General features: G+C 41.7%; 1 protein-coding gene across 1 annotated transcript; it reads left to right on the top strand.

The window, feature by feature from the left end:
- Positions 1 to 288: 288 nt before the first annotated feature.
- On the top strand, positions 289 to 14,196 carry LOC139743895 (uncharacterized). Its single transcript, XM_071654361.1, has 4 exons — positions 289 to 403; positions 601 to 1,003; positions 1,246 to 3,333; positions 14,022 to 14,196. The coding sequence occupies exons 1-4, from the start codon at positions 289 to 291 to the stop codon at positions 14,194 to 14,196; spliced, it is 2,781 nt and encodes a 926-aa protein (XP_071510462.1).
- Positions 14,197 to 14,463: the final 267 nt, after the last annotated feature.

The raw sequence follows: 14,463 nt of genomic DNA, 5'->3' as shown, positions 1-14,463 counted from the left end.
ATGCAGGCGGTTCAGGATATTGGTCGCTTAATGCTGACCTGGAGACGACAGCATCATTCGGCAGCACCTTGAACGGCCAAGCAGCCCTTTTTAGGGATAGCACTGCTTGCTCCGCGTGGAGAGGGACCTAGAAAAGGTGGCCTAACCAAAGCTCGTCTCCTCTGACCTAGTTGGTTAACCGCGGCCAACGGGCATCTTCCAAGCGGTCGAACAAAACAGAACAAAAAGGTCACACCTCCTTCAAAAGGTGTACACAAACTGAAGTTAGCATGTTGGAACGTCAGAACAATGTTGGACACGGACGGCCACAGACCTGAACGGCGGTCCGCCCTCATCGCTCATGAGCTCTCCAGACTTGACATAGACATAGCTGCTCTCAGCGAAGTCCGCCTTGCAGATGAAGGTAATCTCCAAGAACATGGTGCGGGCTACACACTCTACTGGTCTGGGAAACCTCGGTGTGAACGACGTCTATCAGGAGTTGGTTTTATGGTCAAGAATTCCATCGCCTCCAGGCTCGAAAACCTTCCTACAGGCCACTCTGACCGGATTATGTCCATGCGTCTCTCCCTTCGCAACGGTCAATATATCACTCTGTAGATGCCCCAACCCTTCAGGCGGAACCAGCAGAAAAGGATAAGTTCTACACTGATTTGCGCATCTTCTCCCAACAAGTTCGGGAAGACGACAAGGTTGTCATCCTTGGTGTCTTCAACGCCCGCGTTGGGAAAGACTCAGAAACCTGGTCAGGAATCCTTGGTAAACATGGCGTCGGAAAGTGCAACGACAACGGACGCCTCCTGCTGGAGTTCTGCACAGAACAACAACTAGTCATCACAAACACCCTTTTCCAGCAGAGGGACAGTTTAAAGACTACCTGGATGCACCCCGGTCCAAGCACTGGCATCTACTGGACTACATTCTGGTTCGCAGGAGAGACCAACGTGACGTGTTTCACACCAGAGTTATGCCCAGTGCTGAATGCCACACTGATCATCGGCTTGTTCGCTGCAAGTTAAACCTTCATTTCAAGCCTTGAAGATGAAAACCAATTCAAGGACATTTCTCCTGAAGTCTTTTGGGCTAGGATGAAATCAGCTATAGAACAATCCTCCAAAGAGATATTGGGGCTCTCTTCCAGGAAGAACAAGGATTGGTTTGACGAAAGCAATCAGGAGATCAAAAAGCTACTTGCTAAGAAGCGATCTGCCCACCAGGCTCATCTCACGAATCCATCCTGTCCAGTGAAAAAAGTGCCTTCCGTCTTGCATGCAGTCACCTCCAGCGCAAACTTCGAGAGATCAAGAATGAGTGGTGGACAAACCTTGCCAAACAAACTCAACTTTGTGCCGACACTGGCGACCTGAAGGGTTTTTATGAGGCACTGAAGAGTGTCTATGGTTCCTCACACCAAGTTCAAAGTCCTCTTCGTAGCGCAGACGGCGAAGTTCTCCTCAACGACAAGACCTCCATCCTCACCCGATGGTCAGAGCACTTTCAGTCGCTCTTCAGTGCCAACCGCATAGTACAAGAATCTGCCCTGCTCCAGATTCCCCAACAGCTCTTTAAACCTGAGCTGGATGAACTCCCTACCCTCGAGGAGACACTTAAAGCGATTGAACAAATGAAAATCGGCAAAGCAGCAGGTGTGGATGGAATTCCCCTAGAGGTATGGAAGGCTGGTGGAAAAGCCCTACACATCAAGCTTCACGAGTTCTTCACGCTTTGCTGGAACCAAGGCCAACTACCTCAAGATCTTCGGGATGCAATTATCATCACCCTGTACAAAAACAGAGGAGAGAAATCAGAGTGCACCAACTACAGAGGAATCACGCTGCTTTCCATTGCGGGAAAAATCCTTGCTCGAATTCTTCTCAATAGACTAACGCCTAGTGTCGCAGAAAGTGTTCTCCCAGAATCTCAATGTGGTTTTCGCGCAAACAGAGGAACTGTTGACATGGTCTTTGCCCTCAGACAGCTTCAGGAAAAGTGCAAGGAACAAAACAAGGGACTTTACATTACCTTTGTTGACCTAACCAAAGCCTTTGACACAGTGAGTAGGAAAGGACTCTGGCAAATTCTGGAGCGCCTTGGTTGTCCCACGAAGTTCCTCAATATGATCATCCAACTGCATGAAAACCAGCAAGGCCGGGTTAGGTATAACAGTGATTTCTCCGAACCCTTCCCAATTGACAACGGTGTAAAGCAAGGTTGTGTTCTTGCACCGACCCTGTTTACCATCTTCTTCAGTATGATGCTCAAACAAGCCATGGAAGAGTTCAATAACGAAGATGCTGTTTACATCCGGTACCGCACAGATGGCAGTCTATTTAATCTGAGACGTCTGCAAGCTCACACCAAGACGCATGAGCTACTCGTCCGTGAGCTACTCTTCGCAGATGATGCCGCTCTTGTTGCTCATTCAGAGTCTGCTCTCCAGCGCTTAACGTCCTGCTTCGCAGTTACTGCTAAAGCATTTGGCCTTGAAGTAAGCCTGAAGAAAACCGAGGTTCTTCATCAGCCGGCTCCTCGACAGGATTACCAGTCCCCCCACATCACCATAGGGCAAACAGATCTCAAAACAATTGATCAATTTACTTATCTCGGCAGCACCATCACATCAAACGCAAGAGTCGACAAAGAAATTGACAACAGACTTGCTAAGGCAAGCAGCGCCTTTGGTAGACTGCACGACAGAGTCTGGAAAAACAACCACCTGAAAAAGCAGACAAAGATCAGCGTGTACAGAGCCGTTGTCTTACCAACTCTCCTGTACGGATCCGAGTCATGGGCCCTCTACCGGCATCATCTACGCCTTCTTGAGCGCTTCCACCAGCGATGTCTCCGCTTCATCCTAAACATCCACTGGAATGACTTTGTCACCAACATCAAAGTTCTTGAGCTGGCAGAGACTACTAGCATCGAAGCCACACTGATGAAAACTCAACTGCGCTGGGCTGGTCATGTCTCGAGAATGGAAGACCATCGCCTTCCGAAGGTCATGCTGTACGGTGAGCTCTCTTCTGGACACCGAGACAGAGGTGGACCCAGGAAGAGATACAATGACTGCTTGAAAAAAACCTTGAGCACCTGCAACATCGATCACCGACGGTGGGCTGCTATCGCCTCTGATCGCACATCTTGGCGCCTTACTGTTCGACGAGCAACATCCGCCTTCGAGGATGATCGCAGGGCCCGACTCAACAGAAAAAAGACAACAGAGGAAAAACCCAACACCCAACATCAACCAACCGACTTTCCCGTGCAACCGCTGCAACCGTGCCTGCCTGTCCCGCATCGGACTCATCAGTCACTTTCGAGCCTGCAGCAGACGTGGACTTCCTTAAATCTTCGTTCGCGAAGCAAAGCCATACACACATACACATACACATACACATACACACCTTTCCTCCCAAACACTCACTCTCATATTGCTAATTGATTGATTCGGCCGGAAAGCGTATCTGTAGATATGCCTCAATTCTGCCTGAAAAAAAGGTTACCCTTTGGATATAACAATGCATCCGTTCACCGCGCTCAGCAGTTGCAGCTCTGCTGCAGGTGCTTGCATGCATCTCGTTCTACATTGTTCATCAATCGTCTGTTCAATACAATGCCATGCGCGGTTAACACAAAAGAGTAAACGGAGTACGATGAAATGGCAAAGCCCATGGAGAGATAAGCCCTTTTGCCTTAAAAAAAATAACTCGCCATTGCCAGTTGATTAAATTAGCAAAAGGCATACCTCTCGATAAGCCTTTCTCCAGTCAATACAAGCATTATTTTCACAAGATTCGAGGAATTATGACATCACAATTATCAGAGAATTTATTATTTGAAGTGAACATAATTATAATTCCAATAGAAATATGACTGCCATCAAGGTTTATCGAATCCTACAGTTTCGGAAAAGAAAAAAAAAATCGGCCTTAAGGGGGTATCTCACTGCGCTTGAAACTAGTTCGCGACTAATTTGCGACTCTAGATTTGGCTAGGTGCAGAGACGTCTCCACGACGTCTCCGAGACATCTCCCGAAAATTACAGAGTCTCCGATTAGTCGTCATTTAGTCGCAAGAAATCTAAATATGTTCGATTTTTAGCGAAGTCTCCGTGACGTCTCCGAGACGTCTCCATCAGTCGCAGAGACGTCGCGGAGACTAATCATATCCGCGACTGCTGAGACGTCTCCGCGACGTCTCCGCGATGTCTCAGAGACGTCTCAGAGACGTCGCCGAGACCCGCTGGAGACCAGAAAAACTGGTGAGAGGTCGCGGAGACGTCTCCGCGACGTCTCCCCGACTCTATTTGACGCTGTTTGACCTACTTTAAAAACCACGTGACCTATCTGCGTGCTGACATCCTGCCTAGATCAAGCGAGGTGATCCTGCAACGGCTCCCTCATATTTGATTTTTTTGACACCTGCCATAACTCGTCTCAGAGACGTCTCGTTGGTGAGACAGCAAGACATTATTATGTTGGAGACGTCTCCGTGACTGCTGCGACTGATAAGTTGGAGACGTCGCGGAGACGTCTCCTTTGGTGAGATACTAGCTTAAGTTTCAACATGATCTTTTTGCGATCATTTTCGATCAAAATCTACTTAATTTAGTCATTTTGTCACTCATTGGTTATCTATAATTCAAATTCGTCCATCACACTCGTAACAGACATACCAGCAAGAGCAATTTCTTCTTTTAGCAATCATTTTCGTCAAATTTTCTTCAAATTCATTTCATATCGTTTCTGATGAGACATTTTGGTTACTTTATTTTTCGTACAACTTTTCACTATTTCCACAATTTTTAGGAGTAATAGTTACACACGTCTACCCCATCCTCCACACAAAAGCTCAGACACACACAATAATGTTACACACCGTGATACATATAAAAACACAAAAACTAAAACATGCAGAAAGCATAATTTCTGTTAAAATTACATTTTACATGTACAATTGTTTTTAATCATTTCCGCCTGGAAATCGCGAATCACTGTTTTCGCTTGTATGAGAGTATGTTATATCCATGTGTATCCTGATTAGAGTGTGAAATAACCAGGAAATCACAAGAATAAGAGAATAAGAGATGAATTTGAAGGAAAACTTAACGAAAGTGATCGATAAAAGACGAAATTGCTTTCGCTGTGCGTGTGCTGCGATTGGGGGACGAATTTGAATTGTAATTAATGATACTACTACTACTACTACTAATAATAATGATAATGATAATGATAATAATAGTAAAAATAATAATGATAATAATGATAATAGTGATAGTAATAATAATGGTAATGATAATAATAGTAATAATAACAATAATAATAGTGATAGTAATAATAATGATAATTTGATAATAATAAAAGTATTTTATTTATTCAGGGTTGCCCCTTCAGTGTTGTCACTGACGAAAACCATGTGTGGAAAAAATGACTAAATTGAATAGACTTTGTTCGAAAATGATCGATGAAAAACGACTTTTAAACGAGGATTGCCATATTCCAGATTACTCGGGGCAAGATTGAACTATACGATTCTCTACTAAATGAAAAAAGAAAATAGAAATGAACGGGAAAACCTCAGTATTTTAGCCTATTTGTTATTTCAGAGTATGTCAGGAAAGATGAAGTAACTTTTACTGGGCTCTCTAAACAGCAAAATTGACAACATTCAAACGTTCAACCAAGTAGTAGTTCACAAATATATCTATACGAGAAAATTTCATTTGAAAGGAATCCCAACATAATAGGTCAGTGAAACTGCTACTTATCAGCCCATTTTATAAATGAATGAGCACAGACTTGGAGTAATGATATAACACTTATCACAGATGAGAATGTCTCTCAGAAACGGTCATCCTACTGGAACGAACACAGTGTCCCACAGTGTGTTCACATTGTCGACTATGTGAAAGCGCTCGAATTAACAGTGTAAAGATGATTTCACACTGTTTTGTAGTTTTTAACAGAGTGTTTGAATAGTAATGCTTTATTTCACACTGTTAATTGATGTCTCACATTGTGTTCACACCATTAAAACGCTACAATTTAACAGTGTGAAGAGATTTCAAACTGTGTTTACTCCGTGTTCACACTGTGTTCACCGTGGTTTCTCACACTGCGGGACACTGTATTTTTTCATGCTGGGATATTATCATAGAAAAATGATTTTAAAAACTTTGAATCTTCTTATTTCTTTTCTTCTTTTATCTAAACTGCAAAGCAAATCACGTTAAAGGTTGGACAGCGGAAAGGTAACAGAATAGAAATTACATGATAATCTATATTTAAAAATATGTTTGAGTTTGTTAGAGGGATATCAAAGTGGGGGAAACAACTTTAAAAGACAGCTCCTTACGTTCAAAATTAATGCCTGTCCGTGGAGAGAGAGGTTCCCCTTCTGAAACTATCGCATTCTTGACGTGTCCTTCAAATGTCACTCTCATCACCATACTCGCGTTGAGGACCAGATAAATCAGTCTGTGAATAGAAGATATAACATTTGGATAAAAAAAAATCTTACCCGCCAGTGATTGGTTAAAGAGCATCACGTGATATTAGGTATTTTCAGTTATGCCAAAATGTTTTCATTTTGTCACTCCATGAAACACTATTTGCAAAATTCACATCGCTTTGTGACCTCATCTTTTTATGTAGGCCGTGTATACTATTTTGCATGATGAGGTCACAATGGAATTCTGAAATTGTGCGCAGCTTTGTACTGTTAGTCTGTGAAATGTAACAATTCCTTTGTGATACATAAAGCAATTCTGACATAATAATAATAATTCCTAAATTATACAAGTAACAAGAAGTATAATTAGAATTCTATTAGTAATAATGAAGTATAAGTCGAAGAGGTTAGCATTTCCCAGGTGTTTAAGGCAGTGAAGTCACATAATGAAACTAGAGATTGTAATTTGTCATCACTGACAAATTCAGGTGATCCGATTTTTTTTAATCAATGATTCGAGTCCTGATAGTGCAAAGTCTCAGCTACAACATATTAAAATCTGAGAGAAATTCACCGAAGATAGTGCTCGATAAAGAGAGTCATGTCAATTTTCACATCTAAAAAATTCCCTCCCATAGAGATAACACGTCAAAGCGAAGATAGAAAAAGAAGTACATATGACCTTTGACCCCACTTTGCACACCCAAGATGGCATCTGAGCAAAAAGTGGTTAGTTTATAAAATGATCCCTGTAACATGGTCTTTACGTATGCAGAATATGGGAAAGATAGGACATGTATTCACCAAGATACAGGATGAAACATCTATGACCTTTGACCCTAATTTACATACCCAAGATGGCGTCTGATCAAGTAGTTGTTATTTTGTGAAATAATGTACGTGACATGAACTAAACATGTGAAAAATATGGTGGTGATAGGGTATGTTTTTCTTGAGTTTTTGCACATAAAGTTGCAAAAAGAAAGAAATATTTCAATACATCGTTGATGACCTTTAATTTCAACCAAGTATTTTGACGTGATACCAACATCGTGTGAAAAACAAAGGGCACTTACATGATAGCACAAAGTCTCAGCTACAACATATTAAAATCTAGGAGAAATTCACTGAAGCATAAGTGAGCTAGTGCTTGATAAAGATAGTCATGTCAATTTCACATCTAGAAAAACTCCCTCCCATAGACATAACACGTAATAGCGAAGATTGAGAAAGAAGTACATATGACCTTTGACCCCACTTTGCACACCCAAGATGGCATCTGAGCAATTAGTGGTTTTTTTGTAAAATGATCCTTGTAACATGGTCTTTACGTGTGCAAAATGTGAGAAAGATAGGACATATATTTACCAAGATACAGGATGAAACATTTATGACCTTTGATCCTAATTTACATACCCAAGATGGCGTCTGATTAAGTAGTTGTTATTTTGTGAAATAATGTTCGTGACATGAACTAAACATATGCAAAATATGGTGGTGATAGGGTATGTTTTTCTTGAGTTATTACACAGAAAGTTGCAGAAAGAAAGAAATATTTCAATACATCGAAGATAAGCTTTAATTTCAACCAAGTTTTTTCACGTGATCCCGACAACGTATGAAAAAATGAACGGAACGTTAACGATAGCCCAAAGTCTTAGCTACAACATATTAAAATCTGGGAGAAATTCACGGAAGCATAAGTGAGTTAATGCTCGATAAAGACAGTCATGTCAATTTTCATTTCCAGAAAAACTGCACTCCCATAGAGATTACACGTAAACTGGTCAAATTTGACAAGATGACTTTCAATCCATTTTTACGAGGTGATAACGTCATCCAATCAAAATTTTGTAGTACATTTTTGAAAGAACATTAAATAAGCTACAACATACTGAAATCTCGGTGAAAATTGGCAAAGGATAAGTGAGATACGCTCGAATGAACTTGAAATTTGATGACGTCATTTTGAAAATTTACTTTTTTTACTTTATTAAGAAATTTGATATCTTTTAATCATTTTTTTCAGCATCGCCAACCCATGAAATGACATGTACAACTCATCAGCTTTCAGAATATGTAAAAGAAATGGGGGGTCACTGTCCATCCTGACGAGTAAAATTAAATTGAAAATTGGCGGTTTTTTGGCATAGTTGCACTGTCTATCGCCATTGACGCGCGCGCGGAATTTCAACTTTGACGGGCCCGTATGACATCATATTGAGTCAGATTGACTTGAAACTTGGTAGAAATATTCCTTGACATTTCAGACATCAGATCACAGTGAAAAAACGGGAAATTTGTATTGCATATGAGCTGTGCGTGCGTATATAGGTGCGCGCGTACGCGTCCGTCCGATTTTTTCAATTTTTCAAAAAATGCTGTAAATGGTCTGAAACGTGTGCCAAAAAAAAAAATTGAGCCCGATTGGAGCATACAAATATTTCAACGCTCGCGTACGCGCGCGTTTTAAGAGAAAATATGAATTTTGAAAATATGAGTAGAATTCGCTGACTTGAAATATATGTGACGTAAATTTCATTGAAAAATTCCATTCCATTAATGAGATATGATTGAGAATGTGTTTTCATATAATGACGTCATAGTTACGTCACGGTCAAGTGATCACAATGATTTTACTTGATCTGTCGTCTTTGGGACACGATACATACATGGTATAAGTTTGAACTTGATAGGCATAGCACTTTCTGAGCTAACCTCTGCACAACTTTTGAGGAGAAATAAAGAAAGAAACAAAGAAAGAAGATTAAAGAATCAGTACAGATACAGAAGGTGATCCGAGAGGATACTCGGATCACCTAATTCAAAGTAGGTAAAAATTCCAGGCAGTCCCAGTTGGCTATAAATACCCGTGTCAGTGAGCAGTAAGCATCTTTTCAAAGAGAATACGGTTTTAGATAGGCAGACCAGCAACACCATGCAGTATTGGGTGCAATGCAGACAATTAGCTCACTGGTCCTTCTCATCATACAGACAGGCAATAAATAAAGCACAATCATTGCTGTTCCAAAGGCACGGAGCATTCTTATACGTATGGACATCTCATGTCAAGCAATTAAGCAGAACATCAGCATAAAGTAGGGCCCACCAGTTTTGACTTCTGTACAGTGTTGGACAGGGAGGGTTCAGAACTGAAGAGTATCGATTAAATGAGATGCTGGGTGGGAACCTCTTCGACTTATACTTCATTATTACTAACAGAATTCTAATTATACTTCTTATTACTTGTATATTTAGGAATTCTATTACGTAATACTCGTATAAGTCTTCAGCATGTTAGCATGTTCAAAGTTCCGTACAGAAGTCAGTCAAGTGACATGAGCGAGGGCAAGAGGACAAGACGGATGATGGACAGTTTTCACAACAAGGTTGAAACTTTGGTCATGACTCCTCACGCATAGAGAGTGTCTATCGATGGTGACACATATTGTCGCAAACAGGAGGAGAACTCGAGCAAAGTTTGCTTGAGAACCTACTAGTATAAGGTGCAAGGCATAGGTTTTGAGCATGATATCATTTTGATACCTTGCGTGCTTTAACTGGAGCAGGATTAAGCATGATAGCGTACAGACAAATCAAATACAATGGACCTCTTGTACTGATTTTCCAATCAAGACATAATCATAATCATGTTCCTTAATTCATGTACATTTGAAGGAAGAATTAGACATTAGCCAGTTCATACTCGGCATAGTAATATTGCAGCAATAATTAGAGGCAAGTCCATTGCATTTTGGGTTGATATTAGAGTTTAAATTCATCAGTTTGGTGGACCGAATCTCCTTAACGAATGGCCGAATAATGTGTCGCCATTTTCCAATGCACAACGTAACGTGATTTATGGTCTTGTGTCTTATTTGACTCGTATTAGGACATTGTTCTTAATTGAGATACTAATATGCAGGTATACACATACTATCACAATTTACATGTATCTTTCTAACTCAGCAGAACTGAGAATTGTTGAAATAATGTGGAATCAATTGTTAGAAGGTAGAAGGTTCAAAATGTACCAGCGTTCGTCCAGTCAGTTGTGGACAAGATTTCGTTAAGACCTTTATACTCCATGCGCGAAAGTTTAGAAGTTGCGGCGCTTCTGTAGCTATGAGCTGAGAATGTGATACCCCTTTCATATTAGCATCCTTGGATGTCTTACCAGACCAGAGTCTGGGATGATAGCGGGATGACTGTGCTCCCAAATCCTTATGTATGTGAACACGAGGTACGTCCTGTGGTACCCTTTCATACTGATCTCGAAGACAGAACAAACTCGGTACATGTTCCCATAGCAACAATACATTCATACCTAATTGTATGCAGCAGTCAGTACAGTGTACAGGGATGTATACGTACAGCTATTGACAGTATATTTTAAGTGTTTAAACAAGCAGCTGCGAGGAACTGGCTTTCAGCCTCCGCTCCAAGATGCTTGCGCTTGTCGTCACCGATTTGTTGGGATGTTTCGGAGAAATTATGAGTTTGCTTTCTGAACTTGCTCGTTGGAGATGTTCTGTGCATTTGATATACTCGTGAAGAGTTGATCGGAACACAGAGTTTAGGGTTGGAGGTAAAAAGGCACTTTAATAACCTGGTTAGAGATATACCTTTCATATCTCTAATGTGCAAACGTGGCCTCATCTTCCGGTAATGTCATAAGAACTAGATGTCTCAGCATTTGTGTAGGCCTACGTTTTGCCGAAACGAGCTAGGAAAATTGTTTTTGGCTCAAGGCACGGAAGGAATCTATAGTTCATAGGTATCTTGAAACGATAAAAAGTGATTCAAAACAATTGAAACATCCCAAGTCTTGTTGTATTTAGGCTTGCGAGGGTCGGAGTTAGATACGCCCTTCATAAGTCTGACTATAAGGGCTGTTTGCCTATGTCATAGCTCTCGGTTTCAGGTAGTACGGAAGACCAAGCAGGTCAATGAGTTAATCTTGCAGTGGGCTTTGTTGAAAAGCTATGCTAAAGGCTTAGAATGTTGACAACGTGTTCTGTAGATGGGTTAAAAAGGATCACAAGATTGTTCAGAATACAGACATTGCTACTGTCTTCAAGCACCCTCATTTGTTTTGCTTATTGGTATTGTCTCGCCATGATGATGAAAGGAGCTTTGCAATGTGCTGCGATGTGTCTGCCACTTGTCGTCGCTAGCAGAGAGCACCCATGCAGGCGGCTAGTTTGAGCTGGAGGCTCGTCGGTGGGTGAGGGTGTGGGACAAGAATTTTCTCGTGGAGTAATAGAGGTGGGGCTATTCGCATTTCGAGCGATAATGAGACCCATGGCTGCCGCCACCATTGGGGCAGTGAGGATTGCTCAGGTCACCTTGTTCAGCTGAAGCTTGTGGAGGACTGAAAACGTTCTGGGGTAAGGAAAAAAGGCATCAAAATTCAGGGCAATAAAACTTGGCTTCCATTTGACATGAGGAGCGTTGTTAATCTATAATATATAGAGTTTGTGGATTATGTGGTGAAAAACATGTAAAATAGTAATTAGTTGTTCATGTCTCTGCGAGACAAGTAGAAAACTTTAGAATTATCTACATCTGTTGAATGTGAAGCTGATATCCAATTGCTAGACACCAATTCCAATGTTGGCCGTGAATTCGTTCGGGTCAGGTATGCTACTAGCTGTAGAAATGTCTGACCGAATTATGAATAAGCACATTTTTTTTTGTACACGAGCCACACAGGGCTTCAAGACCGTTCTGAATTGCAAGAGGTTCACACATATTGCTATGCGGGGAATTCTGTTTGGCACTCCAGACTCTCTGAGCAAAGGAATTGTTATTGTTGAGAATTAACTACTCTCCATACTGAGATGCACGCATCGCTTGAAATTATCATGCTAATGAAGATGGAAAAAATAATTCTTTGCCTTGCGAGACAGCCACCACCAAGGAATGTTTCGTATCGCATGACAAGATAACGAAACCAAACTTCGTGTCGAAGTCATCTTCTGCTTTACGCAGAGCATTAGTTGATTTATTTTTTCTAGTCCCAAGTGACGAGAATGTAAATTTCTTTGTGGAAGGCATTAAAATCCCGAAATTTGGTTTCGTTGCCATGCAAGATTGAATATCCAAGGGCAGTAACCTTGTCAATCTTGTTCTGAGGAAAAAACTGAAAATCATTTGCTGGGATTTAATATGAGAACCAAGGAAGGTCTCGACGTGCTTTGGGTTGAAACTGGATTTGTCGAAATCCTTACTTAAGCTCTTTAAGGGTCACAAGTTGATCATAAAATTGGCTTTGTCAAGACACTCTTCTCTGGTGTGAGAAAGAATATGGATATCATCGAAATAGGTGATCGTTCTATGCCACTACTCCTCACCGAGGCAAAGACAGGTTTCATAACTTTAAGGAAATTCTGTGGGGTCGAATTAAGGCCAGATGGAAGGCACTGAAGGAATGCAGTAAAAATACTATTTCCATTCGAAAGACTATGCTTGATGAACAAGGTGAACGGATACCGATAAATATGCACCCTTTGGAGGGGCAAAATTGAGGCCGTATAATCAAGCGAAACTGTTCCACTCTGAAGTGTTCGTATCTTACAAATTTGTTTTTCAAATTTATGATTGGATTTAGACCGCCAGTCTTTGGTAGCGCTAGAATAGAGTTGATACTCCATGTGAGGAATCTCTCTAATAGCTTGCTTTGCGAGAATCTTCGGAGACAATTCTTCATGGGTTGCCTTTTCCTCCTCGGTAGAATGTACACTTTGTAGAGGAAAAGTTTATTGGTATGGGGTTAAAATGAAATTATTGGTTTCATAGCCAAATATTGTGGTCAGTATCCAAGGCTCAGGAATTATTTTGACCAGTCATCTTTGGAAAGCTTGAAATTTCCAGCACTGAACGGTTTTGGACAGTACTCATCTTTTTTCTTTTTTCTTTTGCTGGCTTGCGTAGAGACATTCCTGACACACGATGTGTGCTTATGTGACACTTGTCAATTTTTCTCAGATGTCTTTCTGAACAACTTTCTACCAAGTGGAATCGACTTGCTGCGCAAGTGTTGTTGAGAAGGGTTGAGAAGGGGTTTCAAGATACCTCGATGGTGCATGCTCAGATCATACGATAAGCAAAGCCCGGGAGTGTCAGGCCATCGATGGTGACATGAGTTGTTAATATTCTCGTTGTGTCAATTGCATGGATGATTATCCGTGCATGATCTGTGAATTTCAGAAAGGATTTATCTATGTGGTAGAAGTCCCTTCACTACATTTTGTTGTAGAAGTTGGGAGCTCACAAGACCCAAGGCCTCGTGAAGGAGGATCGCCCAAATTTTGCTCTCGATCTTTGGTGTGAGAACTGCTTGGGCATTCAATGGCAATTGAGCATTTGCTTCGCGATTTTATAGAGACTTACCTTCTGATGTGGCAGTGTGACTGCCTTCATTAGCAAATCAGCCAATTTTTAAATTTGGCCCAAATGAGATCAGAATTTAAGTTAAAATCAAATTTGGTACCAGGCTTTGAAAGAGTTTGGTTGTAAGGGCATGGCATCCGGATCAATTCGGTTGTCAAAATGACCATAACCACAAGGGCAGAGTCAAGGCCACCCATACAGGGCAATGTAATCAGTTTTGCCAGGAAGGAGGCTGACATGAGAATATCGTCGTCTGATGAGCTGCCGATGGGGATGGCTAGCTCGCTGAAGTCTTCGATGGGCGGGGCAGCGCCCCTGTCCCCGCGGACATGGCTCGCATGTCCGGACTAATCGCCGGGAGGAGAAGCTCTCCTGCACCAGCTGGCATGGCTCGCATGCCGTTTGTCATTACCACGGTGTGCCGCCGCCCTATCCATGAAGCGGGAGAGTATCTCGGTCTCTCTAGTTGAGCTTCAAGGCGGCCTTCCATGCCCTGATCTCCCCGCGGGGATGGGGGTTGAGAGGTAACGTCGTCTTTCCGATCACTAGACATAGAAGTTTGAGATGTATAATCAGGGAGGTGTCTCACCTCCCTGGTATAATTCACTGCCGTCACAC

Source organism: Diadema antillarum, unplaced genomic scaffold, assembly GCF_040938485.1.
Source record: "Diadema antillarum isolate AM-2024a unplaced genomic scaffold, OU_Dant_1.0 seq00001121_RagTag, whole genome shotgun sequence".
Taxonomy (NCBI): Eukaryota; Metazoa; Echinodermata; class Echinoidea; order Diadematoida; family Diadematidae; genus Diadema; species Diadema antillarum.
This window is presented reverse-complemented; position numbering and strand designations above follow the sequence as displayed.